Source organism: Euprymna scolopes, chromosome 26 (assembly GCF_053919585.1).
Source record: "Euprymna scolopes isolate OS-2025 chromosome 26, ASM5391958v1, whole genome shotgun sequence".
NCBI classification, from domain to species: Eukaryota; Metazoa; Mollusca; class Cephalopoda; order Sepiida; family Sepiolidae; genus Euprymna; species Euprymna scolopes.
Window position 1 is genome coordinate 3,970,703 of NC_136507.1, and position 26,796 is coordinate 3,997,498.

Sequence of the window (26,796 nt, forward strand, 5' to 3'; positions counted from 1 at the left end):
TGGAAGTGAATATAAATTGTTATGTAAGGAAAATCTATAAAAAAAAAATTGGCAGTGAATATAAATTGTTATGTAAGGAAAATCTATAAAAAAAAATTGGCAGTGAATATAAATTGTTATGTAAGGAAAATCTAGAAAAAAATATTGGAAGTGAATATAAATTGTCATGTAAGGAAAATCTATAAAAAAAAATTGGAAGTGAATATAAATTATGTAAGGAAATCTAAAAAAAAAAATTGGCAGTGAATATAAATTGTTATGTAAGGAAAATCTATAAAAAAAAATTGGCAGTGAATATAAATTGTCGTGTAAGGAAAATCTATAAAAAATATTGGAAGTGAATATAAATTGTTATGTAAGGAAAATCTATAAAAAAAAAAATTGGCAGTGAATATAAATTGTCGTGTAAGGAAAATCTATAAAAAAAAATTGGAAGTGAATTCATGTAAGGAAAATCTGTAAAGCAGAACTTACAAACAAAACAAGGTAACTGCCATTGACTGTGATAACATACAACTTTGGCATTGTTGATTGGCCACAAAAGGGACATAGAAAAATGCACAATGACCCTATTTTCAATCTAAAAAGATCAAAAATCGAAATAGCTGATCAACATAAATTTTTGGGACTTATTTTTGACAAAAAACTCTCCTTCATCCCTCACTTAAAATATTTAAAACAAAAATGTTTCAAGAGTCTACAACTATTAAGGGTTATAGAAAATACTGAGTGGGGATCAGACTGCTCATCACTCTTAAAATTATATAGAACTCTGATAAGAACCAAACTAGATTATGGAAGCTTCATATATGGTTTAACCAGAAAAAATTATCTTAAAACTCTAGATTCTATCCATCACACAGGATTAAGACTTGCCCTGGGCGCATTCAAAACCTCTCCGACAGAAAGCTTATATGCTGAAGCCTATGAACCTCCACTAAAATTGAGACGTGAAAAATTAGGCTTACAATATTATCTAAAACTAAAATCAAACCCCAAAAATTCTGCCTATCAATGCACCTTCAATCCCAACTACACACATCTATTCAAACAAAATGAAAATGCAATTAAACCCTTTGGTCTCTACATGGAAGAAACAAGAAAACCACTTACAGACAACTCAATAGATCAAACCAGCATCCACGAGGAAAATCTCCCAGAACTCCCACCCTAGCTGTTAAATCAACCTAAAGTCATACTAGACCTGACAATATATCCTAAATCCAATACTCATCCTGCAGACTATAGAGAAAAACTAAACCACATTCTGGATGCTTACTCAAATTGGACGCACATTTACATGGATGGTTCCAAAGATCAAAACAAAGTGGGATTTGCCGCAATTTCAGAAAACACTATTCAGCAGAAAAGGTTACCAAATAACTCCTCTATAGTGCAGAAATTACAGCTATAAATCTGGCTCTAGATATTATCATCAACCAAAACTCAAAAAAAATTTATAATATTTGTAGACTCATTATCAGTATTAGAATCATTAAAAAAATTAAAAATTAAACAATCCCCTACTCATCAAACTCTTACAAAAGATCCATTCTATCATGCAACACAAAACTTTCTTCTTCTGTTGGATTCCCAGTCACTACGGTTTCCGTGGAAATGATAAAGCTGACATGGTGGCCAAAAATTCCTTAAAACTACAAATAAGCAACATAAAGGTCCCATATACGGATTACAAACATTCAATAAACATTTTTATCACAAAGAAATGGCAAGAAAATTGGAACAATTGCCAAAACAACAAACTCTTCCAAATTACCCCTGTACTTTAAAAAAAAAAAAACCCTCTAGATACCAGAAAATCACGTAAAGAAGTAGTCTTATCACGTATCCGGATATGACACACGCATACATAACACTTCCACCTACTAAAAAGTGAAGAACCTCCCAAATGTATCACGAACCTTACACAGTGAAACACTTTTTACTTGACTGTCATGATCTCACATGAATTCGTCAATATTACTACAAGGCTACAAGTTTAAAAGAACTCTTTGATAAAGAAAATCATAAAACCATTCTAAATTTCTTAAAACAAGCAAATCTTTACCATAAAATATAAAAACCATCAAATAACAAACTACACCAAAACATTGGCCGAATATACCCAGCGAAAATCGATTCTGAAAGTATCAAAATTTAAATCTTGTATACAACATTAAATGACCTAAAGAAGGTTGATATGCTGGTCAAACAAACAAACAAAAGGGACATAAAACACAGAAAATGTACATACAGAAACCAGTGTTTGCCTAGTCTGTATCTGCCCGGTGGAGCAGGTTAGGGTTTCTCAGAGCACTAGTCAATATCTGATGAGCTCCCAAAATCCAAACTTCCAAATGGTACATCAACATCACAAAATAACAGCTAGTAGAACAACTTTTATCATGAAACTAGCCAAACATTTTGGACAAGATTGTCTTACAAATGAGACATAATCAGAAAACAAGTCTGCTACAGAAATAAAGAACAATGGAATTACCAAATTTCATTGTAAAAAAACTGGAAGAATGGGCCAACCAGCAGTGTGTCAAGTATTTTCTGGGTGAATTCACTCAGGATTATATAGATAAGGAAAACTCCATAGACTGGTTGAAAAGAGGATTACTCCACTATGATCAGAAGAGGATTATAATGGCTGCCCAATATCAAGGCTTGATGACCAATACTTTTAAAAAGATGAGTGGTCTCAGCAATGATAACAAGTGCAGGTTCTGCCACACAGAAGTAGAGAGTGTGAGTCACCTGACCCCCAGTTGTAAGGTTCTGCTGAGCGACACAATGGAGTGTGTAAATATCTCCAGTAGACGATCTGTAAAAAGCTGGATATTGAATGCAGCAGTAAATCCTAGGAACATGTTTACCGGAAAGAGCAGTTGGAAATAAGTCCTACACCATCTGCTATGACTATGCAATTCCTACAGTTATGTACCTTGAAAAGAGAGCTATTAAACCTGGCATATTGATATGGGACAGAAAGAAGCAATGAATGCTTGATTAGTACTTCATGTAAAAATGGTGAAACGATATGAAGGGAAATTGGAATCTTAGGAAGATCTCCATCATTCCAGTAATTATGATGAGCAACTAGACTCATGAAAAATAATTTCTAAAACTATCTGGTGAACTAAGTCCAAAAGCGATTCAAACAATTGCACGAAGGGATGATTGGAATATATGAGAAATAGCAGAGAAATGTCTCACATCCAGTAGGATGCCCCTTACCCAACTTTAACAAACTGATAAGAGAATTGAAATGTGTGTTGTCACAGAAAAGATAAGGGAATTAAAGTCAGGCAACCTTTCTTTCCTCCTTTTACTAAATTTCTTCTCTCAATATTTTGATGAAACTTTTAAAACTCTTTATGTAATGTTTTTTTGTGGTTTCTGATTGTTTTTTGTGGTTTGTCGTCTCATTGAAGTCAAGTTACAAGCATTGCCATCATTAATTTTTAACTTTGTAGTATAGTCAATTGAAATATAATATCACTCTTAACTCTAGAGACCATAATAAAAACAAACAAACAAGTTCCCTAAGCCCCCTTATTTGCAATGACTAAACTTTAGGTAGTTCCTATGAAACAATATTAACAGAAATCTTTACCTGTAAACTTGTGGAGGAAAAAAAAGTCTCATTTTTTATGATACAATTTTAAAATATATACAAATTTACTCATTTTATTTCTAATCTATTAAAATTATTTTTGAATGTTTTTTTTTTTTTTGATTTGTTTAGTGAACCTGTTTCTAAAACTGAAATGTAAATTGAATTTTTCTGTTCAGGTCGCAACTGCCAGACTGATCGTAATGAATGCCTGATTAGTACCCCATGTAAAAATGGTGGCACTTGTAAGAATAACTATGGATCTTATGATTGTCTCTGCAAACCAGGATTTACCGGCCAAAACTGTGAAATTAATAAAGATGAATGCATTTCTTGTAAGTATTTCCACTTTCTAATTAAAGTTTATTGATAAATGGAACCTGCAATTATGATCGGCGATATTCTTTTTAATTATATTTGTCTTTAATTCTTTTGTTTGTTCTTTATTTCTGTGTGATGAAGCACCAAAATAATGACATGTGTAAGATATTAAGTCATCATTATAATGGAGGAAGTTTTAATATGAGAAATAGAGAAAAGTAGTTCATACTAGATTAAAATTAATATCTAAACTCGCAATTAATATCTAAACTCGCAAGGTTGCCTGTTTTCATTTAAGCACAAAAATAATTTAAATCTAAAATGAAAGTTGCTCTTTTACACTAAAGTAGCAATATGCTTTGTTTGTGGTGAAAAAAACAAAAAAATGAAGCTGCTAAAATCTGACGATGGCTTTTCTATCTTTCAGCCCCATGTCAAAATGGAGGGACGTGCATAGATGCAATTGATTCGTACACCTGCAAATGTGTGGCTGGATTCAGTGGTTACCATTGCGAGATTGATATTGATGAGTGTGCTTCTAATCCATGTTTCAATAATGCCTCTGAGTGTCGCGATTATGTCAACTCGTACACATGCGTGTGTCAACCTGGCTTTAGTGGTACGCACTGTAATAAAAACAACGATGATTGCACATCCAGGTGAGGTTCTTTTTCTTTTTTTTTTCGCACATTATTAATGGCTTACTTGGAAGCATTTTTAGCTTAGTTTATATGTACTAGTTTAGTTTATATGTACAAGCAAAAATATATGTGGGATGAGAAAACATACTACACTACTTGCCCTGAATTGAGCATTGAGCGATATTACATTAGTGTGGAAATAACTGAATTTAACATTAAAAGATGGTAGTAGTATTGTTTCAGACCCTAAATCTCAATTAGTAATATTATGTTCGCATCTCATTGGAAACACAAAACACAAATCGGTTACAAAAAAAAAAAAAATTTAAAACAAAATTTATTTTACAAAAGGTATGCAGAGGAATGAGATTTAAACAAAAAAAAAAAATTTAAAACAAAATTTATTTTACAAAAGGTATGCGGAGGAATGAGATTTAAACAAAAAAAAAAAAATTTAAAACAAAATTTATTTTACAAAAGGTATGCGGAGGAATGAGATTTAAACAAAAAAAAAAAATTTAAAACAAAATTTATTTTACAAAAGGTATGCGGAGGAATGAGATTTAAACAAAAAAAACAAAAAATTTAAAACAAAATTTATTTTACAAAAGGTATGCGGAGGAATGAGATTTAAACAAACAAAAAAAAAATTTAAAACAATTTATTTTACAAAAGGTATGCGGAGAAATGAGATTTAAACAAAAAAAAAAATTTAAAACAAAATTTATTTTACAAAAGGTATGCGGAGGAATGAGATTTAAACAAAAAAAAAAAAATTTAAAACAAAATTTATTTTACAAAAGGTATGCGGAGGAATGAGATTTAAACAAAAAATTTGTTATTGATTTCCTACTTCGTCATCGGCAATGGCCCTGCTGTTTTAACAGCATCGGTGACCACGGCTCTCCAAATTGTAAAGCCATGATAATCTCGGGAAGACAAGTAAAGACGGTAGTTTCCCATTGCTTTCCATCTTGATTTGGGAGTATGTCTCCTCTAGTCAGTTAAACGCACCCCCAGATACCAACTTGGAAATTTCTACGACTCGGCATGGTACATACAGCGCCTAACATTCTCAAATGGTTACTCATCTGATTCTGCCCAGCTCATCATTTTGATGATCTGGCTAGAACCGGTGTGGCAACACGATTGTGCCATATTGTGTCGTACAATAATACTTAAAAACACAAGCGTGTGTAGTTTTTAATTTTACATGGACAAAAATCAATCAATGGGACTAATTTTTAAATGAATGTAAGTTAACTTTTGTTTATATTTAAGTAAACAAATATACGTGGGTATGCTTTATAATATATATAAAACAAATATACGTGGGTATGCTTTATAATATATATAAAACAAATATACGTGGGTATGCTTTATAATATATATAAAACAAATATACGTGGGTATGCTTTATAATATATACAAAACAAATATACGTGGGTATGCTTTATAATATATATAAAACAAATATACGTGGGTATGCTTTATAATATATATATAAAACAAATATACGTGGGTATGCTTTATAATATATATAAAACAAATATACGTGGGTATGCTTTATAATATATATAAAACAAATATACGTGGGAATGCTTTATAATATATATAAAACAAATATACGTGGGTATGCTTTATAATATATATAAAACAAATATACGTGGGTATGCTTTATAATATATATAAAACAAATATACATGGGTATGCTTTATAATATATATAAAACAAATATACGTGGGTATGCTTTATAATATATATAAAACAAATATACGTGGGTATGCTTTATAATATATATAAAACAAATATACGTGGGTATGCTTTATAATATATATAAAACAAATATACGTGGGTATGCATATAATATATATAAAACAAACATACATGGGTATGCTTTATAATATATATATAAAACAAATATACGTGGGTATGCTTTATGATATATATAAAACAAACATACGTGGGTATGCTTTATAATATATATAAAACAAATATACGTGGGTATGCTTTATAATATATATAAAACAAATATACGTGAGTATGCTTTATAATATATATAAAACAAATATATGTGGGTATGCTTTATAATATATATAAAACAAATATACGTGGGTATGCTTTATAATATATATAAAACAAATATACGTGGGTATGCTTTATAATATATATAAAACAAATATACGTGGGTATGCTTTATAATATATATAAAACAAATATACGTGGGTATGCTTTATAATATATATAAAACAAATATACGTGGGTATGCTTTATAATATAAAATTGAATTTTTTAAATTCTTATTTTCCCATAATGCCCTATGTTCTTTTCAGTTCCTGTTTAAATGGTGGTACTTGTATTGATGGCGTGAACTCTTATTCCTGCAAATGTGCATTTGGTTATTCTGGTTCCAACTGTCAGACTCCCATTCGACCATGTGATTCAAATCCTTGCCAAAATGGTGCCACCTGTGTTGATCGCAATACCACTTACCAATGCTTCTGCCCTTACGGATTTGGAGGGTCACGTTGCTCCACTGTTGTGGACTGGTGTTCCAAGAATCCATGTAAGAATGGCGGTAGTTGTCAACAAATAGCCAACCAGTTTAGATGTGATTGCACAGAAAATTGGACTGGAGACACATGTGATATTTTACGCACGACATGTGAAAAAGCAGCTAAGTCTAAAGGTTTGTGTATTTTTATCAAAAAAATTTTTTATTTGATTTGAATCGGATTTCCATGAAACACTAGGCAAGAGAAGAGTTTCTAAAAGCATCCAGAGTAAAATTACGCTTTTTGTGTTTTACTACTACCTGAAAAAATATTTGAAAAAAAACAAATGTTAGCACTGTGGTGTTAAAAAAAATATAACGTCTGTAATATGAGGTGAAGTAATAAAAAAAAATGTTAGCGAAAACTGTTTCTTACAGGCAGTTGGGAAACTGCAAATGGCTGAAATGAATTCAAATTATTTAAAAAAAACAAAAAAACAAAAAACAAACAGAAAGACAAACATTATTTTAAATTATAAAAATACTAATAAAAATAATTATATAAATATTAAAATTTTAAAAAAATATATTTTTCATTGATATATTCTTTAATTTGATTTTTGTTTTATGGAATGAAGAAAATCTATTTTAACAAAATGAATTTCACTTTATGTAGTAATGCCCACTGACCATAAAACGCTTTGGATATTTAAAAATTTCAAGGTAGTTCTACTAAAATAGTGAAAGGACTCTAAATCCTCAAATTATCACCAGTTTTTGTTAAATGAATATATTTTCACATGATTACATAAATAATATAATGATACACAATATATTTAATAATATGATATATATATATATATATATATATAAAACTGTTAACATTTTGAAACTGACATTTTGCGTCAGATCATTATTTTTTTTTGACACGTGTTTTGAAGCTTTGTACTATTTTTCTATGAAAAAAAAAAACAATTTTAAAAAGCAATTAGAAAAATCATTAATCTTATGGTTGGAGTATGAAATAAATTTTTCTATTTGTTTTTATTGTCTTAAAAATAAAACTTTATTATGATGTGTTTCGGAGATTTTTATCTAAATATTTTCTTACTCCAATTAATGGGTAAATTAATGTTTTTATTATTTTGATGCAATAAAATTGTAATTCTGTCTTAATTTCTCTTTTGGTACGAAATGTTTTTAAATAGGGTCTCCCTCCAAATTGTAACTCATTTTCAGCAAAAGTAAACAATTTAAATACTAGCACTAATTACAACCTAATCAGAAGCTATTGTTGTTGGCTTCTAAATGTTTGTTTTCAAATAAACAATTTTTAAAACTTGGATTTTATTTTGCAAAAAGAAAAAAAACATTTTTTGTTAAAAATTAATGCAATTAGTGATTCTTTTATGAAATTTCCTTCAAGAAATCTTGGTTTTCAAATATATTTAACTTTTGAACTTGTAGTTATAAATGACTTTATAGTTGTCAATTAAAAAGATTAATAAGATTCTACTCTTTTAGGTGATTGCATGTGAATATCCTAAAGGAAAACTTAGTAAAAAAGAAAGAAAAAATGACAACAAAAACAATTTAGAATTTAGAGTAAAGGAGATTCATTTTCACATATAATGAACTCCCATTTCCCTGCCATTCTTGCCTTTTAGAGCAGTTTTCTTGATATTTTTTCGGTTTGAAAAGTTAGTGGATATATATTTTTATTATCTTGATTTGTCTAATTTCAGGTGTGAGTATCAATGAGTTGTGCAAAAATAAAGGCAGGTGTATTAATCGTGACCACAGCCACATGTGTATGTGTCCTTCTGGTTTTACTGGCAGCTACTGTGATGTTAACATTGATGATTGTGCATCTGGGCCCTGTAAAAATGGTGGCAACTGTACAGATTTGATTTCCCAGTACAGTTGTAGCTGTGCTTTGGGGTTTCAAGGAAAAGACTGTGATCTTAATATCAATGACTGTGAAAAGAAACCATGCCAGAATGGTGGTACCTGCCATGATATGACTGGTTATTTCTTGTGTTCTTGCCCTCCTGGTACTGAAGGTCAGGTGTGTGAGATCAATTTTTCAGATTGTTATGAAGGTCTCTGTCACAATGGAGGCACATGTAAGGATAAAGTCAACGGTTTTGAGTGTATTTGCCCTCCTGGATTTGTTGGTACCAAATGTGAAGGTGATATCAACGAATGCTTATCCCAACCCTGTAACACAGTTGGTTCTCGCGGTTGTGTCCAACTTGTTAACGACTACCACTGCAACTGTAGACCTGGATGGTCAGGTAAATCCACTTTTACTTTTTTTATTAATGATTGTAGATTAGAATCGTTTTAAAATGCAAAGTCTATCTGATTTGACTATTTTTGCTGGAAAAAAAAAACTCTGTAAGAATTTAGAATTTTATATGTATAATTTTCTTTTTTTAATATTTTTTATATCATTTTAAAAAGAATATTTTTAAAATATAAGATGCATCTTATATATATGTATGATCAAATTATCAAAACAATATCAAAGAGTCTGTTTGGCAAGATATATCACCAGAGATAGTTATAGATTTGTCAGATGACACAGGTACTCACTGCAGTTGCTATGGCAACAATCCTAAACTTTTGTGTTGTGAACACATAACAAGAAATGGATGCACACAACTCAATGACTACTACTACGATTTTCCTGTGTAGCTGGCAAAGAGTATATTTCTGCAGCCTGGAACCTTTATGGATTGTGTAAAGGTTTCAAACTAATGTAAATGTTTTTGTATGAATGACTATATGTTTGTGAGTCAAATTAGACATAGCATATTAGTAAGTGAATATTCATAACATCTGAAGGTTGCTTGTAATGTTTCATTAAGGCAACATTGTACATAGATTCTTGAAAGAAAGACTATTATATCTATTAATGATATGCAAATAATTATTAGAAATAAATAGATCGATAGTTATTTAAAACAAATATTTGTTATTTGAAAGCTGACATAGATAAAAAAAAAAAAAAAGCAATGTAGAATTTTATTTTTTGATTAACAAAGTAAGCACTGTGAATGTGATTAATGAAAAATCGTTCCAGTTTAATATTTCAAGCTGAAAGAAACTTAAGAAGTGCAAGGAAATTGACCAGAGTTAAATATTGTTTGTTGGATACAATCTATGAATGACAAACTCTTAAAGATAATTTATATGTATTTGATGTCAATTCAGTTCTGATCCAAAAATAAATTAATTTAATTTTTCTTTATTTTTTAGGTAAAAAATGTTCGATCCGTCATGATATTGATTCCAATCAATGTTATAATGGGAGATGTTTGAATGGTGGTACCTGTGTTGATCAAGTGTGTCGTTGTCCAGAGGTGAGTGTTTTTTTTATTTGGTATTCATCAGTGAAAGTAATATTTGTTTTTATTGTTTGAATGTAGAAATGAGCTTGTTTTTATTTGATAATAAATTCAGTTTTAAGTTTTATATATTAGAGTTGCATATAATGATGAATAAGAGTAATTTGTGACCCTGTCATGTTTGTATGCACATTAAAAAAAATGTCTAATCATCAAAAATGCTGATTGGTGATTAATCTGATGTAACTATGGTAAACAATTCTGACTTTACCTATTTTTTAAATGAATTGTTCCCAAATCGAATTATTGACACTGGCAAACATTATTTCCAAAGGAAAATTCTTAACAATAAATTATACAGGTTGCTGTGTAATCTGACGTCTAACAAGAAAAAATTAATGCATGAACATCTTAGATGAGATACTCTTAGAGTTACTCAGCACTGAAAGATTGCTTCATTGTGAAAAAACAGTGTCTTTATGTAAATAATTATCATCTTTTTAAGTTTCATTTTCAATTTAGAAATAAATAGAATGAAACATCTCTTGCTCTATCGTTTCATCCAATTTTATTATTTTTGCCCAGACAACATTAGGTAATCCTTTTCAATCTAAGTAAAAAACAAAACAAACTGATTTTCTTTATTTCAGGGTTACAAAGGAACAAATTGTGAATTGGCGCATTGCACAAATACCTACTGCCAAAATGGTGGAACATGTGTAACTGTGTCTACAGAAAGAATTGAATGCAAATGCTTACCAAATATTTTGGGTACGAGGTGTGAATATAATCAAACCATATCTGACAATGAGCTGCTTGAGCAACGCAAAAAGATGTGCCGTGATCGGAATTGTACAGAAAAAGCCAATAATAACAGATGCGATGTGAGTAAAATAATTTGTTTCAATTTTGATTCTTGAAATAAAAATAATTAAAAATTAATGTGGATTTCCTTAAAAAAAAAAAGGTTTTTCCTGCAATTTAGTTATTTTTCTGTGAATCAAGAATATATAAATACTATTCCAAAAATTCAATTAAGGATGACAACTTTGTACATAAAGCATTGATCAAAATGTGTTACCTATTTTGTAAATTTTTTAGATGAGGATTGATAATTTGGGTAATTCGGACTGCTGTTCTCATCTTTGTTGATTTCATATTTCTGTCCATGTAAATCTAACTTTAGGAAAATTTTTTCAAAGTTAAAAATTTTTTGTTTAATTCTGAAATCTTTGAGGAATTTCTGAACCTTTTACTCTGGCCTCTTCAGGAATTTTTCTAACAATGGTTTAATGTTGGGTAAGTCACCTGGTCTATAAAAATGTCTCATTTAATTATGAAACATAAAGTAAATTTATCAAACCTTATGCTGTGCAGTTTGAATGTTGGAAACTTGTGTGGAAAGTCAGAGGAGATTGTTACTATTGGAAAAAGAATATGTGGTGTTAGTATATTTATGCAGGAAAATTAGCAGATAAAATGATTGATATTGTGTAAATGAATGAAAGCTAATAGTATGTTTATGCATTACAATAAGGTTTACTGCAGTAATTGGTAAAGTTGCTGAGAAATACTTGTGGCAAGAGATTTGGAAAGATCTCTAGTAGTTTTATGGCTATTCATGTAGAAAATGGATATGGTGATAGAAATACAGAATGATGAAGAATGTTAGGATTTGGTTTCACCATGAGCATATTAGTTGTAAATATTAAATTTATTAATTAGCTCATTTTATTCTGTTTTTAACTGTAATAACACTTTAGTAACCGATCTTGGTCACATTATCACTGTTATAAAGATGACTATGCTCCATGAACAAAAAAGTTTTGTTTTTGTGCAATTAATCTGAATATAATGTGTCTCTTTTTAGATTGAGTGCAACTCGTTTGCCTGCGAATATGACAACAAAGAATGCACCAAAGGAATGATGCCATTCAAGAATTGTAAAACGCAAATGTCAAACGGCAAATTCTGCTGGGAAGTTTTCAAGAACAATGAATGCAACTTAGAATGTAACACTGAAGAATGTCTATGGGACGGTTTTGACTGTTCATCCAGCACACAAGACTGTAATCCAATGTACAATGGCTATTGCGCTAAACACTATGGAAATGGAGACTGCGACAAAGGTTGCAATAATAAGGAATGCTTGTGGGATGGATTCGATTGCGATCAAGATAAAGAGGATCTAGTGGATGGAACGATAGTTATTATCGTACTAGTCCCACCTGAAACGTTCCGGATGCAAGCAAACCATTTTGTCCGTCAACTGGGAATCCTTTTACAGACTGTTGTCCGAATCAAGAGAGATTCTCAGGGTCGAGAGATGATCTACCCTTGGTATCCTGATGGTACACACCATAATAAAGTCAACCTTGTAAAGCGCTACATTGAACAAATATTAAGAACTGATCATTCTCGCATCAAAAGAGCTGCCAGTGTTGAAGGGTAAGTTTTTGTTTTTTAAATTCTCGCATCTTAATTTTTCTATTTAGACAATATTTCAGCCATTTTATTCTCAGGATGACTTTATGTATCCACTGGCGTTAATAACACTTTAACAAATAAGACTTTATCCAATTCATGAACTGGTGCGACCAGATCAGGTTGTCTATTGGCTTCCTAAGATGAACATCGATTTTCTGTTTTTGTTTTCTATTCTCTTTTGTAAAACTTAATTATGTTCTACAAAAACAACCCCCTTCCCCTCTCCTTTCCTGTTTCTTCCCTACTTACCAATCCAGTCGCCCCCCCCCCTTTTCTTTTGCCCTGTTGGTAGGGCACTAGAATAAGCCAACTGCTCCCCTGCAGAGGGTAAAAATCCCTCAATGGGGCAACCAGTTAGCCGTGGGTTGCTACCCGTAATGCCTTAGGACGTGATTCTCGTGATTGAGCTAACCTAGACTTGGGTGCATAAAAGTCTAGGCACTGCAACACATTACTTCGGCTAGACAGGTGGTCGGAGAGGCCCGATCCGACCAATCGGCCAGTCACGCCAAGCCCTAGCACTTACACCCAAAGTACCAACTACCACAACAAAAAACAAAACTTAAAGGTACTCCCATCTTTTCTTTTTTTTTTATTTCTTTTTTTTTTATCATTTATTCTTTCCAATTGATTGACCCTTGCCACCGCCTTCTAGCACTTACTTGGTTTGCCTATTTTTTGTAGTGGTACAAAAAATAGGCAAACCAAGTAAGTGCTAGAAGGCAGTGGCAAGGGTCAATCAATTGGAAAGATCAGAACTCAACACTCCATCTGAGCAAATGTATTTTTGAGGACATATTGAACAGAAAATATAGTGCTTGAGAACTCCTTACCAAAAGAGTATATCCTCCACATAGCCCCGACATGGTCAAGGCGAATGGGTTTCCCCCCTTACTATGCCCCAATTTTGGACTCCGAGGTGGGTAGGGAGCGTGGTTGATGAAAAATAAATCCCAAAATCCATGGCTGATAAAAACAAAAGCATCCCTCTCAAAATCCTTAAAAGAAACCATTCCTCTGACTCTGACCTCTCAAGCTCAGATGAAGAACAAAAATTCAAAACTAGAAAAACCGCTCCAACTATAGACGAAGGAAACTCCCACGATTCTTGGTTATTGAATTAATCGAAAATAAAAAAATTGGAAATTTATCACCTTTTCTAATAGAAAAAACATTATCCACAAAAAGTAAACCAAAAATGATCAAAAAAAACAAAAGATGGAAATCTACTAGTTGAGATAACCAATCTTAGAGATGCTCAATCTCTACTCAAAATGAAGAACTTCCATGAGTACAAGTGCAAAGTCTTTCCCCATAAAACACTAAACACTTCGAAAGGAGTAATTCGAAGTTATGAACTATTGCTGGCAACTGAAGAAGAAATAAAAACTGAATTAGAAAAACAAGGAGTAATCAACCACATTCGCATAAACATAAAAAGAAACAATAAAATAATAATAAAGAACTTTGTTCACTAAAACTAACAGAACATCAAATCCAAACAATAGAAGAATTCACGGAAGTACTCATAACAATAGCCAAAAAATGCATACCCAAAACTTCTCCTCCTGGAAAAAAAACAAACCATGGTTCAATCCAGAATGTAAAACGGCCATTAGACAGAGAAAGGCAGCCTTAAGAAAATTTAAAAATCAACCCACAACGAACAACTTAATAGAATACAAACACCAAAGAGCTAAAACTCGAAAAACAAAGAATGCAAAAGATCCTGCTGGCAACAATTTGTCAACAAAATCAACATCACCACTAAACCCAAAACCGTCTGGGAAATGATTAGGAAAATAACTGGAAAATATAATCCGAATCCAATCAAACACCTTCTCACAAATAAACAGAAAATAACTGATAAAAAAGATATTGCTAACACACTAGCTCAAACCTTTGCCGAAAACTCATCATCAAAACACTACAATAGACAATTCCAAATACTTAAGAAACATGAAAAGTACAAAATAAACTTTAACTCCAAAAATCAAGAGCATAGACTCAACTTTATCAGACCCACAAAATCAAGGAGTGCCTCAAGGCAGCATATTATCAACAACTATCTTTAACATAAAAATCAATAACATTATAAAAGAACTCTCTTCTGATATACATAGCTCCTTATATGTAGATGACTGCTCAATCAGCTACAGATCTAAATACACTCACACTATTGAAAGAAAACTACAACATGACGTAAATAAAATTAATAAATGAGCAACTAAAAATGGTTTCAAGTTCTCCAAAACTAAAACAAAATGCATCCATTTCTGTAAACAACACAAACTCCACCCTGACCCAACCTTACAGATTGAAGGCGAAAAAATTCCATTCGTAAATGAACACAAGCACCTGGGAATCATTTTTGACCAAAAACTAAATTTCATTCCACACATCAAAACCAAATGTAATAAAGCATTACAACTCCTACGAGTCATTGCCCATACAGATTGGGGAGCTGACAAGAACATACTACTCAAACTATATAGAGCATTAATTAGATCAAAAATAGATTATGGTAGCTTCATATATCAATCCACCAGAAAGTCATATCTAAAAACCCTCAACACAATATGCCACTCCGGACTAAGACTAGCACTAGGAGCATTTCCAACCTTCCCTGTAGAAAGCCTGTATGCAAAAGCACATGAAACTCCTCCAATGCTCAGAAATCAAAACCTTGGTCTAAAATACTACACAAAACTTACAGCCAACCCCACAAACCCAGCACACAATAGCATTTTAAATCCAAACCGTAAACACCTTTTCGACCAAAAAGAAAACGCAATGAAAACCTTTGGACTTAGAATAAAATCGATTTCCAAAGAAGCAAGTCTACCCATAACTAAAATTCACGAAACTGTCCTACTTAAAACCCCTCCCTGGAAAATCGTATCCCCTAACATCGACCTAAGTTTAAGTAAATATGAAAAGAAACATACTCATCGAATAACTTATGATGATCTCGATAAAATCAAAGAAAAGTATCCAGATCACACACACATCTATACAGATGGGTCTAAACAAAATAATGCAACAGCCAGTGCAGCAATACTCAATAAATCAATCAAAAAACAATGAAACCTCCCAAAAGAAACCTCAATCTTCAGTGCTGAAATACATGCTCTAATCCTAGCTCTCAAACTCGCCTCCAATAACAAAAAAAAAAAAATTTATAATCCTTTCAGACTCCCAATCTCCTCTAAAAGCGATTAAAAATAAAAAGATGGACAACCCCGTAATTGCAAAATTACTCCAAAAATTAACTGAACTAAACAGTAAAAAGGAAATCATTTTCTGCTGGATACCGAGCCATTCCGGTATTAAAGGTAATGAATTAGCAGATTCTGCAGCAAAAAACGCCTTAAATCTCCCAATCGATGCAAATTTTAAAATTCCATACATATATCTAAAAAGACGTATCAACGCATATACAACAGAGAAATGAAAAACCTACTGGAATGAACACCCTAACAACAAACTTCACGAAATCATGCCAAAAATCAAAAAACAAGAACAAAATACGAAACTAAACTGAAAAGAAGAAGTCAAACTATCAAGAATAAAAATAGGCCATACTCACTTAACCCACTCATATCTCCTAAAAAAAGAAAGCCAACCCATCTGTATACCTTGCCAAACACCACTCACAATCAAACACATATTAATTGAATGTACTAATTTTGTAACAGTAAGAAATCGATTCTATAAAGAAAACAATATTAAAGAGTTATTTGATAAAAACAATCCCCACACCATACTTTCATATCTTTAAAAAATTGGCCTTTATAAAAAAATCTAAAAAGAACCCTTTATACAACGGTCCTGGATATGACCTAAAACTATATCCGATGGTGAGGCCCCACCTTGTGGGCCTTGGGGAGTGTGGAGCCACCCTTTAATTACCATTGTTCCCAGATCCACTCTGACCCGGAGTGGTAGTACCTGTTTGGGTCCCAACTATGGATTAAATAGAATGTGACTGAAAAAAAAAATATATACTCCATTAAAAATCGTTCCTCAAAATAACTAGATTCGACATTAAATAACCTGATAAAGGTTGATATGTCGTAAAACAACCAACCAACCAATTCATGAAGGCAAAAAATCCATACATAATGTAGGATGGATCTATTGTGGAATCGGGTTAATGCAAGTTGGATTTTCAAAAATAGTAAAATATTTTCATTGTTTTTAAATTAAATAAAAATAAATAAAAATAAAAAATCTGAGAGGAAATTAAAATGATGCAAATTATAAAATTATGCTTACAACCATTTATTTCAAGGAATGCAAGATTGTGAATTATTTCCTCATTCCATGGAGCTTCAAATATTTGGCTTTTTTCTTCTGAGGAAAAAGGTTAGCAAAAGAATTTTATATAACATTGCTCGTTAATGCGAAAATTGAAAGCTTAAAAGTTCAAAACAAAGTAATGTTTGAATAATTATATAGAAATATATACAAAAATTTAATATCTATGTTAATTTTAAAATTGAAAATGTGTGTATTATTCAGTCTGAATATATTATAATATATCTGTGAAAGTGTCTAAACAATAACTCTGTCAACTTTCAGTCTACAGACTCGAAATTTGATATACAGGGTAGTGATATTCGGAGAAATCTTTGTAATCGGTTTTCAGCCAGAAATTTGGCTGTTGAGGGTCAAAGTTTAGCGATTTGACCTTTGAAAACTCTACCAAACTCCTCTGTCAATTTTAGGTCTAAACACTTGAAATTTTAGATATGGGTTCCTTGGACATGGATCTAACTTAACTTGATTTGAGCCAAAAGCAATAAATGTTAAGGGGTCATAATAGGGGTCAAAGTTAAAAAAAAAAAAAAAAAATTAACCTCTGCGGTCTCTACCAAATTATTAAAGACAATTTCTGGTCTAAACATTTGAAATTTTACATAAAGGCAATAGGGCAGAAATAGAGCAAGCTTTTTAATCCGTTTGGCTCGAAAATTTGAGCTACAAATATATAAATGTTTGCATGTCTGCCTAACACTTTCGACAGAGGTGACGGATTTTCACAAGATCAGTATCGTTTTGAAGCTCCCCCCTTCAGACGCCAAATACCGAAAAATTAGCTAAAAATATTAATTTCTTCATCCTTAACTGGCCACTTTTCTACAGGGAGGGGTTGCTATTTTCGAAAGTCATCCTCTTTTCGATTGTCTAGCCTTAATTTAAGCCTACATCACTTCCGGTTTGGCAGTGGTCATAACAGCAAAGACGTCACATTTTTTTTCACATTCTTTTCCTCCTTCGCGGTACGGGTTCGAGCCTGCCTTCCTACTACCACTTTTTTTTTTTTTTTTGCACTCAACACACACCTCCAAACACCCGGGCAACGCCGGGCACCCATGCTAGTACAGTAGAAACCTGGGATACGGTGGCCCTAAGATACGTTTTTTTTTTTTTTAGGTTACGATGTGGAAAAAAAAAATTTTATCATTTGAAATTTAAGGTTGTTTGAAAAAAAATCAAGATTTGCACGAGATCTTGTAATGTAAGTGTATTTTTCCAGTTTTGGTTATAAAACAGATGAGTATCAGCTGAAGAGAGCTTGATATGGGGATCTAAAATGGTCCCCTGTTATCAGGTTTGAAACTGACAGTACTGATAACTTATCTCCTCTAAACTTTCTGAAAATAAAGATATAAATATATATTTGAATATATACAGTGACACACATAATTATTGGATACATGTTATTTTCTGTTATAACTCTAGTTTATGTTTGCCATAATGCCTGCTATTTGGTAAATATCTCAAAATTGTTTTAGTTGTTTGTGGAAAGAAAATTAAACACTCATGGTTGAATCCATTTTTTGTATCAAAGTTGAAAATTACCCTATGCAAAAAGTATTGGATACATGACACTTTTTTCAAATTTCCAAACTTTATTTTAACATTATTTAAATATTCAAATTTTCGATAGTATTTGAATCTCTGACCAAAGATGCGCACAATTGTTTACAAGATAGTGCTACTAATCATCTGATTCTTTGATGTGCATATTGCAATTCAAGAATTAAAAATGGCAAAAACTAAAGAATTTTTCATAGATGTGAGGTAAAATCATTGAACATCACGAAGAACAAAGTCTCCAAAAAATTAGCAAAGAGACAAATCTAGTACAAACCTAAGAAATGGATGACTGAAAAAAATAAATGAGCTAATTCTAGGTTGATCAGTAGAAATTGATTGAATGAAAATCCATCCTCCCATACTTTTATTGTCATCGAAATCAGTGGAATCACCTTTTTTTTTTTTTTTTTTTTTTTTTTTTTTTTAAATCAAATCGATTTATTGCCTGGTCTAGTTAGGGCCCCCCCCCCCCCAGTGTACCTGGAGGAAGCTTAACATGCCTCCCCGCAGTGACTTAGTCCACAATACATTGTAGTCTACATTGCACTGTAAAGAATCTGTTAATTTTATAAAATTATCTGTAAATAATAACTTCATTTTAAGTTTAAAATACAAGTCAAGTATCATGGTTTAGTTGTGCTATAAACAGAAACATTTATTTCGAACATGCCTGTCTTACAAAAGAACCAACTGTTGATTTTATGAAATGATTGTTGCATAATTACTTGAATTAAAAACTTATAATCCAGTGGCATATTTCAGTTGTGCCCTAAAAAGAAACCTTCATTTCGAATGTAAAAGATTCTACAGTTGATTTTATAGGCTGGGCCTTTCTGCTTGTGTGGTGATGAAATTTCTTAAATGCACTAGTGATGTTAGGTTGTATAAAAGTGTTAATTTGGATCAAAATCGGATTTCTTTCTTTAATTGAATTTTTTTGATTATCGATTTTCAATACTTATCAGATGCATTCCAATACAAAATCTAGATAAGAACACTCGAGTACCTTTGTGTGAAATTTTTTAAAAATCTGCCCCACCGTTTTTGAGTCCATAAGGAATGAACTCTCACACAGTTTCTTTTCTATAATAGTAGATAAATATAGAAAAGATATATATGTATTCATTTTGAATATATATATATATCTATTATATATATAAATCCGTAATCCTGTCTGTTTGTTTGTTCACAATTTGATTAATATATACAAAAGTTTCCTAACTTTACTCTTTCATTTATTTCTATATATAGCTTCATTCTTGGAAACTAGATACAATAAAAAGATTATGTCATTTGCATATGACATTAAGAAAAATCGATTTTATTAAATAGCGGTATCTTAATTAATGTTTCTAGTGAGAGAATTGTTTTCAGTGTTTTATTTAAAATTGTTTTTAATACATTTTAAACAATAATTATATTGATAACATTTATTTTTTTGGGAATTATTATTTCAACATCGAATTTTTAAAAAACTTTTAGAGTTATTTGCCCCTTAGAATCTTCCGATCATTTCATTTGTTTGTTATTATTCTTTAAACAGCTATACAGAAATCGCCAATTTTACGATGTGACCCATCGTTGTTTAATACCTGAAAAAAAATAGGATCTACTGCCCTCCCCCTCTGAATTCCACAATTTACACTTTTCTTTTTTTCTAAGTTAATCTCATCGATTCTAATTCTAATTAAAAAAAAAAGGTAAATTTTTACGTGACTCAGCGTCTTTTAACCCCTAAAAAAATTAGGACCTACTTTTTTGGGGCCCTAATATGTTTAAACAATCTTTTATAAATAATATGAGAGAATAATTTCAAAAAAAAGAAAATTAACATTTTAAAGTGGGGGATCACTTTTCTATATAAATTAAACGTAAAAATAAACACCCATTTTGGCCACAAAGCATTCAACAAGATATATCATCTCTAGCATTTTTTTTTTTTCAAATTTAGCAATGAAGATGGATGGGGCTAAACATGACAAATACAGTTTTTTTGTTTGGTGGGCGTGGGAATTACATTTGAAACATAAAATAATTATAAATTTAATTAATTTTTATGACACCATTCTGTACTTTCACCTTACACTTTTATAAACAAAATGAACCCCAACATATGACAAAGTCATTTTTGTTATTTTGGAGGGAGGATTACATTAGAAGCATAAAATGATGAAAAATTTAATTTAATTGTTTTGGATTAATTGTTGATAGATCTTCATTTTTTTAGGAGTTCTATCTACTTGGTTATTTTTATTTATTTATTTTTGCGATCACGCAGGCATTCGATGTTATCTTTAGTGAAACAAAAGTTCTAATGATTTATTTTTAATTATTTATTTTTAGGGTGGGTATTTATAGTACTCAATATCCGGGAAATAGTTTCTTCTATCTGTATCCATTCTGCCGAAATATCTGGTGGAGAGGGTATCAGGTACTTCTTCTTTTAAGGAACGATTAAATTTACATGTTTTTATCCGTTCTTTTATTTATGGAATTGTTGTGAGGGTATCCATGTTACCCATGATGAAAATGATTAGTGTAGCAGGTGTGTTCCAAATGGAACTGTATATAAACCCAGGCAACGCTGGGTACTCATGCTAGTATATATATATATATATATATATATATATATATATATATATATACAGGGTGTTTCAAAAGTCTTGGGAACATAACGATTGTTAATAACTCAAAAACTATTAGGAGTTGAAAAATGAAATTGGTACCGTTGGAAAGGTTAAAGTTTCAAGTTTTGTGGGGAATCTTCAAAGTTGCTCAATATGAGCACCATTCATCACACGGCAGACATCTAGTCGATAGTCCATTTCCTGCCAAACGCGTTCCAGCATCTTGACGTTAATGGTTCCCACAACTGCCGCTACTCGAGCCTTTAGTTCGTCAATATCTCTTGGAAGGGGCGGCACATAGACTTGTTGCTTGACAAAATCCCAAAGGAAAAAAGTCACATGGGGTATGATCTGGAGACCTAGGAGGCCAGGGCATGAGAACGTCATCACCTCGCCCAGATCTCCCAATCCATCTACCAGGCAGCCTTGTGTTAAGAAACTGCCTTACTCTAAGACTCCAGTGTGGTGGTGCACCATCTTGTTGAAAGATGAAGTCATCAGAGTCTGCTTCTTCCAACTGAGCCATTAACCAGTCTTCCAGCATGTTGAGATAGGATTCACCAGTGATAGTTGCCTCTTCAAAGAAGAATGGTCCATAGACACCTTTCTTGGAAATTGCACAAAACACGTTCACTTTTGGTGAATCTCGCTCGTGCTCAAGAAGTTCATGAGGATTCTCAGTACCCCATATGCGAGTGTTATGCTTGTAAACTTTGCCATTCAGATGGAAGGCCTCATCGCTAAAAACAAGCCGGTCATCAAAGCCGTTATCCCTGCTGGATCTTCTCACTGATTTACGGGGGCTCCGCTGAAAGGCTGTCCGAACTTGCTCAACTGCATCTTCTGAAGTTGAAGGGCGACCTGTTCGCTTACTTGGGCATAAACACCCATCTTTCACAAATTTAGCATGCCATCTGACAATGGATTTCCTTTCAGGGGCTTCTTTTTTAAATTTCCTGCGAAATGCACGCTGAACACATGTCTACGATTCAGTCTTTGCAAATTGGAGGACGCAAAATGCCTTGTATTGTTTAGAGAACGCCATTACTGCACCTGGAAAGATAAGATGAAAATCATTAGTATGACCAAAAACTTGATTAAGCAAGCTTTAAAATGGCACCAGTTTCATTTTTCTACCTGGAATAGAACATGAGATATACGCATTTGTAATGTTCCCAAGACTTTTGAAACACCCTGTATATTACTACATAAAATGTTCTAAGGAGATATGTTTCCTGTTAAATGGTTATGCCCTTTCAAGCCTAAATGTTACATCTCACCTGATGCAAACTCAAACATACTCTTTTTAAAAGTAACTTATAATTCCTTACCATCATAATTGGTGCTCATTTTTTTTATATGAAAATAAGTTACAGCATGTCATGTACAACTTTTTGTAATTTTTGATCACTTCTAGTGTTCATTGAATAAAAAGCAAACAGCTGTCATATCCGTGCCTATTTTAAATATATAAAAAATACATGAAATACATATATAGTCATATAGTGTTTATCCGTGACTTAAGACAAGCTGCCACTAAGAATCCCTTTCTAAAACTCAACTTATCTTCATTCTTACAATCATGATGATATAAAATAATATAAAAATGGAATGCATCTTCGAATGATATGTAAATTTTTGTGTGCTTCAATTCAAAACCATATGCTTAAAATTTGTCATTTTGTTTTATATTATCTTATTTCAGGACAAAGGTATTTCTTGAAATTGATAACCGAAAATGCGAACAAGAAACAAACATGTGTTTTCATACAAGTAGTCGGGCGGCTGAATTCATTGCAGAGAATCTGCGCAGTGGTTGGTCTCCTGATATGACCATTCACCATATTGAAGGTAAGAAAATGTACAATAAGTTTAAGAACTGCTCGATGAGTTGATAACTTTCAATTATCAAAAAATAATCTTTCAAGTCCCTTTAATGAATATCTTTATATTGATTTCTTATGAAATTAATAATAAAAGTAATTTTATTAACATTTAAATAAGTATTTGTTGAGCAATAACTATTTTTTAACTCCAAGGATATCTGCTATTGTTATTTCTTTTGATTTCTTTGGAAAAATTTTCTATAAACTGTTAAAATTATTCTCCAATTCTGACTTGAAATTGTTTTTCAACGAATGTTTATTTATTTATTTATTTTTTTCAGCGGAAGATAATCAAAGCACAGGTGCACCATCTTTGAAACTCCTTTACATAATTGTGTCATGTGCCAGTGTTTTTGCCATCATCTTTGTTCTCATGGCAGTGATGTCTCGAAAAAGAACTCGGGGTGTTACTTGGTTTCCGGAAGGATTCTTTTTCCAGGGAAAAGATACAGCTAAACATTCCCATCGACGGAAACCGGATGGGGAAGAAATGAAGTGAGTTTCTATTTTTATTTATTGATTTTCTGTGTGATAAAAATCTTCCATGCCAGAAGATTCTTAAAAGAACTATGAGAATTATATCCCATCTCCATCAATCCTTATATTTCTAAAAATAAATATAAATAAATAATATAAATAAATATAAAAGAAATATGAGAATTATATCCCATCTTCATTAATTTTTTTTAAATTGCAGTTTAGAAACACATTAACTTTTTTAAAAAATCAAAAAGTATTAAAGAAATTTTTTAAAGAATGCTTTCACTTTCAACTAAGTTACATGTGTTTTAATAATAATAATTGCTATTATTTGATTCCTGGGTATTAATTTGAATAATTTTCAGTGGTGGATATTAATTTGAATTATTTTCAGTTGTGGATATTAATTTGAATAAATTTCAGTTGTGGATATTAATTTGAATAAATTTCAATTGTGGATATTAATTTGAATACTTTTCAATTGTGGATATTAATTTGAATACTTTTCAATAGTGGATATTAATTTGAATACTTTTCAATTGTGGATATTAATTTGAATACTTTTCAATTGTGGATATTAATTTGAATACTTTTCAGTTGTGGATATTAATTTGAATAAATTTCAGTTGTGGATATTAATTTGAATAAATTTCAGTTGTGGATATTAATTTGAATACTTTTCAATTGTGGATATTAATTTGAATACTTTTCAATTGTGGATATTAATTTGAATACTTTTCAATTGTGGATATTAATTTGAATACTTTTCAATTGTGGATATTAATTTGAATACTTTTCAATTGTGGATATTAATTTGAATACTTTTCAATTGAGGATATTAATTTGAATACTTTTCAATTGAGGATATTAATTTGAATACTTTTCAATTGTGGATATTAATTTGAATACTTTTCAATTGTGGATATTAATTTGAATACTTTTCAATTGTGGATATTAATTTGAATACTTTTCAATTGTGGATATTAATTTGAATACTTTTCAATTGCGGATATTAATTTGAATACTTTTCAATTGCGGATATTAATTTGAATACTTTTCAATTGCGGATATTAATTTGAATACTTTTCAATTGCGGATATTAATTTGAATACTTTTCAATTGCGGATATTAATTTGAATACTTTTCAATTGCGGATATTAATTTGAATACTTTTCAATTGCGGATATTAATTTGAATACTTTTCAATTGCGGATATTAATTTGAATACTTTTCAATTGCGGATATTAATTTGAATACTTTTCAATTGCGGATATTAATTTGAATACTTTTCAATTGCGGATATTAATTTGAATACTTTTCAATTGCGGATATTAATTTGAATACTTTTCAATTGCGGATATTAATTTGAATACTTTTCAATTGCGGATATTAATTTGAATACTTTTCAATTGCGGATATTAATTTGAATACTTTTCAATTGCGGATATTAATTTGAATACTTTTCAATTGTGGATATTAATTTGAATACTTTTCAATTGTGGATATTAATTTGAATACTTTTCAATTGTGGATATTAATTTGAAACTAATTAGAAAGAGAAGAAACTTTGAAATGTATTTATTCATCATTTTCCGAGAATCCTCAGTGTGAAAGGTGATTGTACTTACGGACAGACGATTTGAACCTCAGACCTGTCAGTGTTTTAACTTCTGCCTGAATCCCTAAAACCATACAACCTAACAACCACAATGAAAGGAATAAAATTAAGGCCTATTTATGTCTTTCCAAGCAGATATACATAGAATGCTGCCATGGGCTGCATTCAATGATGTGGTCGTACAGAACTTATCTATTGTATATAGTGAAATAGAGCTATGTATATGATTTTCTTACTAAATCTAAGTTAATTAATGTTTTTAATATAAAATATAAATTTGTTTTCTGTTTTATCATTCACATTTTTTCTCATCCAGAAATTTGCCGAAAGGTTACAATATTCCACAACATGAATCCATTTATTCGAAAAAAGATGCCAACGACAATCGCTCAACTCCGATTACAGATGTTTGGAATACAGACGACTGTGAACAGCCTCACAAAAGAATCAAAGTAAGTTCTTAACAAATGTCCAACATAAAATGTCAAGAACAAAAAAAAATCTGGAAATGAGAAATTTTTTATTTAAATGCTTTCAGTCATAAAATAAAATATTAGTGTCGCCATGCCATTGTCATAAAATATTAGTGTCGCCATGCCATTGTCATAAGTGATTTGTGATGTTCCATTCAATTGCATCAAGTTTTGTGCTAGAAATACAAGTTCTTGCTGTAAATATTTTACAAAGAGGAATCAGAGATTGGAGCTCAGCTGAGCATCTGATGTAGAAATAAAGATAGAGTAAAGATTGACAATGTCCGTGAAAAAGGGTCATTTGATTTTTTTTTTCTGGAGCGATAGAATGATCCAACTATTTTTTAGCATCAGATTTTACAGAAATTTTCCATTTTATTTTTTTGTTTACATTATATAAAATCTAAGTCAGTCTGCCATCCTCATTTTGGTTGTGTAGATTGCAACAACAATAGTCTGAAACATGAAGAAAATATATTAGTACAAAATGCTCTCAGCAATATATTTTCAAGTTAAGTTGAAAATATATTTTCAAGTTGTTAAGTTGAAAATATATTTTCAAGTTGTTAAGTTGAAAATATATTTTCAAGTTGTTAAGTTGAAAATATATTTTCAAGTTGTTAAGTTGAAAATATATTTTCAAGTTGTTAAGTTGAAAATATATTTTCAAGTTGTTAAGTTGAAAATATATTTTCAAGTTGTTAAGTTGAAAATATATTTTCAAGTTGTTAAGTTGAAAATATATTTTCAAGTTGTTAAGTTGAAAATATATTTTCAAGTTGTTAAGTTGAAAATATATTTTCAAGTTGTTAAGTTGAAAATATATTTTCAAGTTGTTAAGTTGAAAATATATTTTCAAGTTGTTAAGTTGAAAATATATTTTCAAGTTGTTAAGTTGAAAATATATT

The 26,796-nt window shown here is 31.0% G+C and overlaps 1 protein-coding gene across 3 annotated transcripts in view; it reads left to right on the forward strand.

The window, feature by feature from the left end:
* LOC145247896 (uncharacterized) overlaps positions 1-26,796 on the forward strand; it is a 341,390-nt gene that overhangs the window by 305,607 nt on the left and 8,987 nt on the right. For all 3 annotated transcript variants that reach the window (XM_080109515.1, XM_080109516.1, XM_080109517.1), the window contains 10 exons: positions 3,802-3,957; positions 4,371-4,602; positions 6,918-7,273; positions 8,824-9,375; positions 10,343-10,446; positions 11,082-11,315; positions 12,302-12,879; positions 23,137-23,282; positions 23,599-23,812; positions 25,732-25,867. In XM_080109515.1, coding sequence (XP_079965641.1) covers positions 3,802-3,957; positions 4,371-4,602; positions 6,918-7,273; positions 8,824-9,375; positions 10,343-10,446; positions 11,082-11,315; positions 12,302-12,879; positions 23,137-23,282; positions 23,599-23,812; positions 25,732-25,867 — 2,708 coding nt within the window. The remainder of the gene's footprint in view (positions 1-3,801; positions 3,958-4,370; positions 4,603-6,917; positions 7,274-8,823; positions 9,376-10,342; positions 10,447-11,081; positions 11,316-12,301; positions 12,880-23,136; positions 23,283-23,598; positions 23,813-25,731; positions 25,868-26,796) is intronic.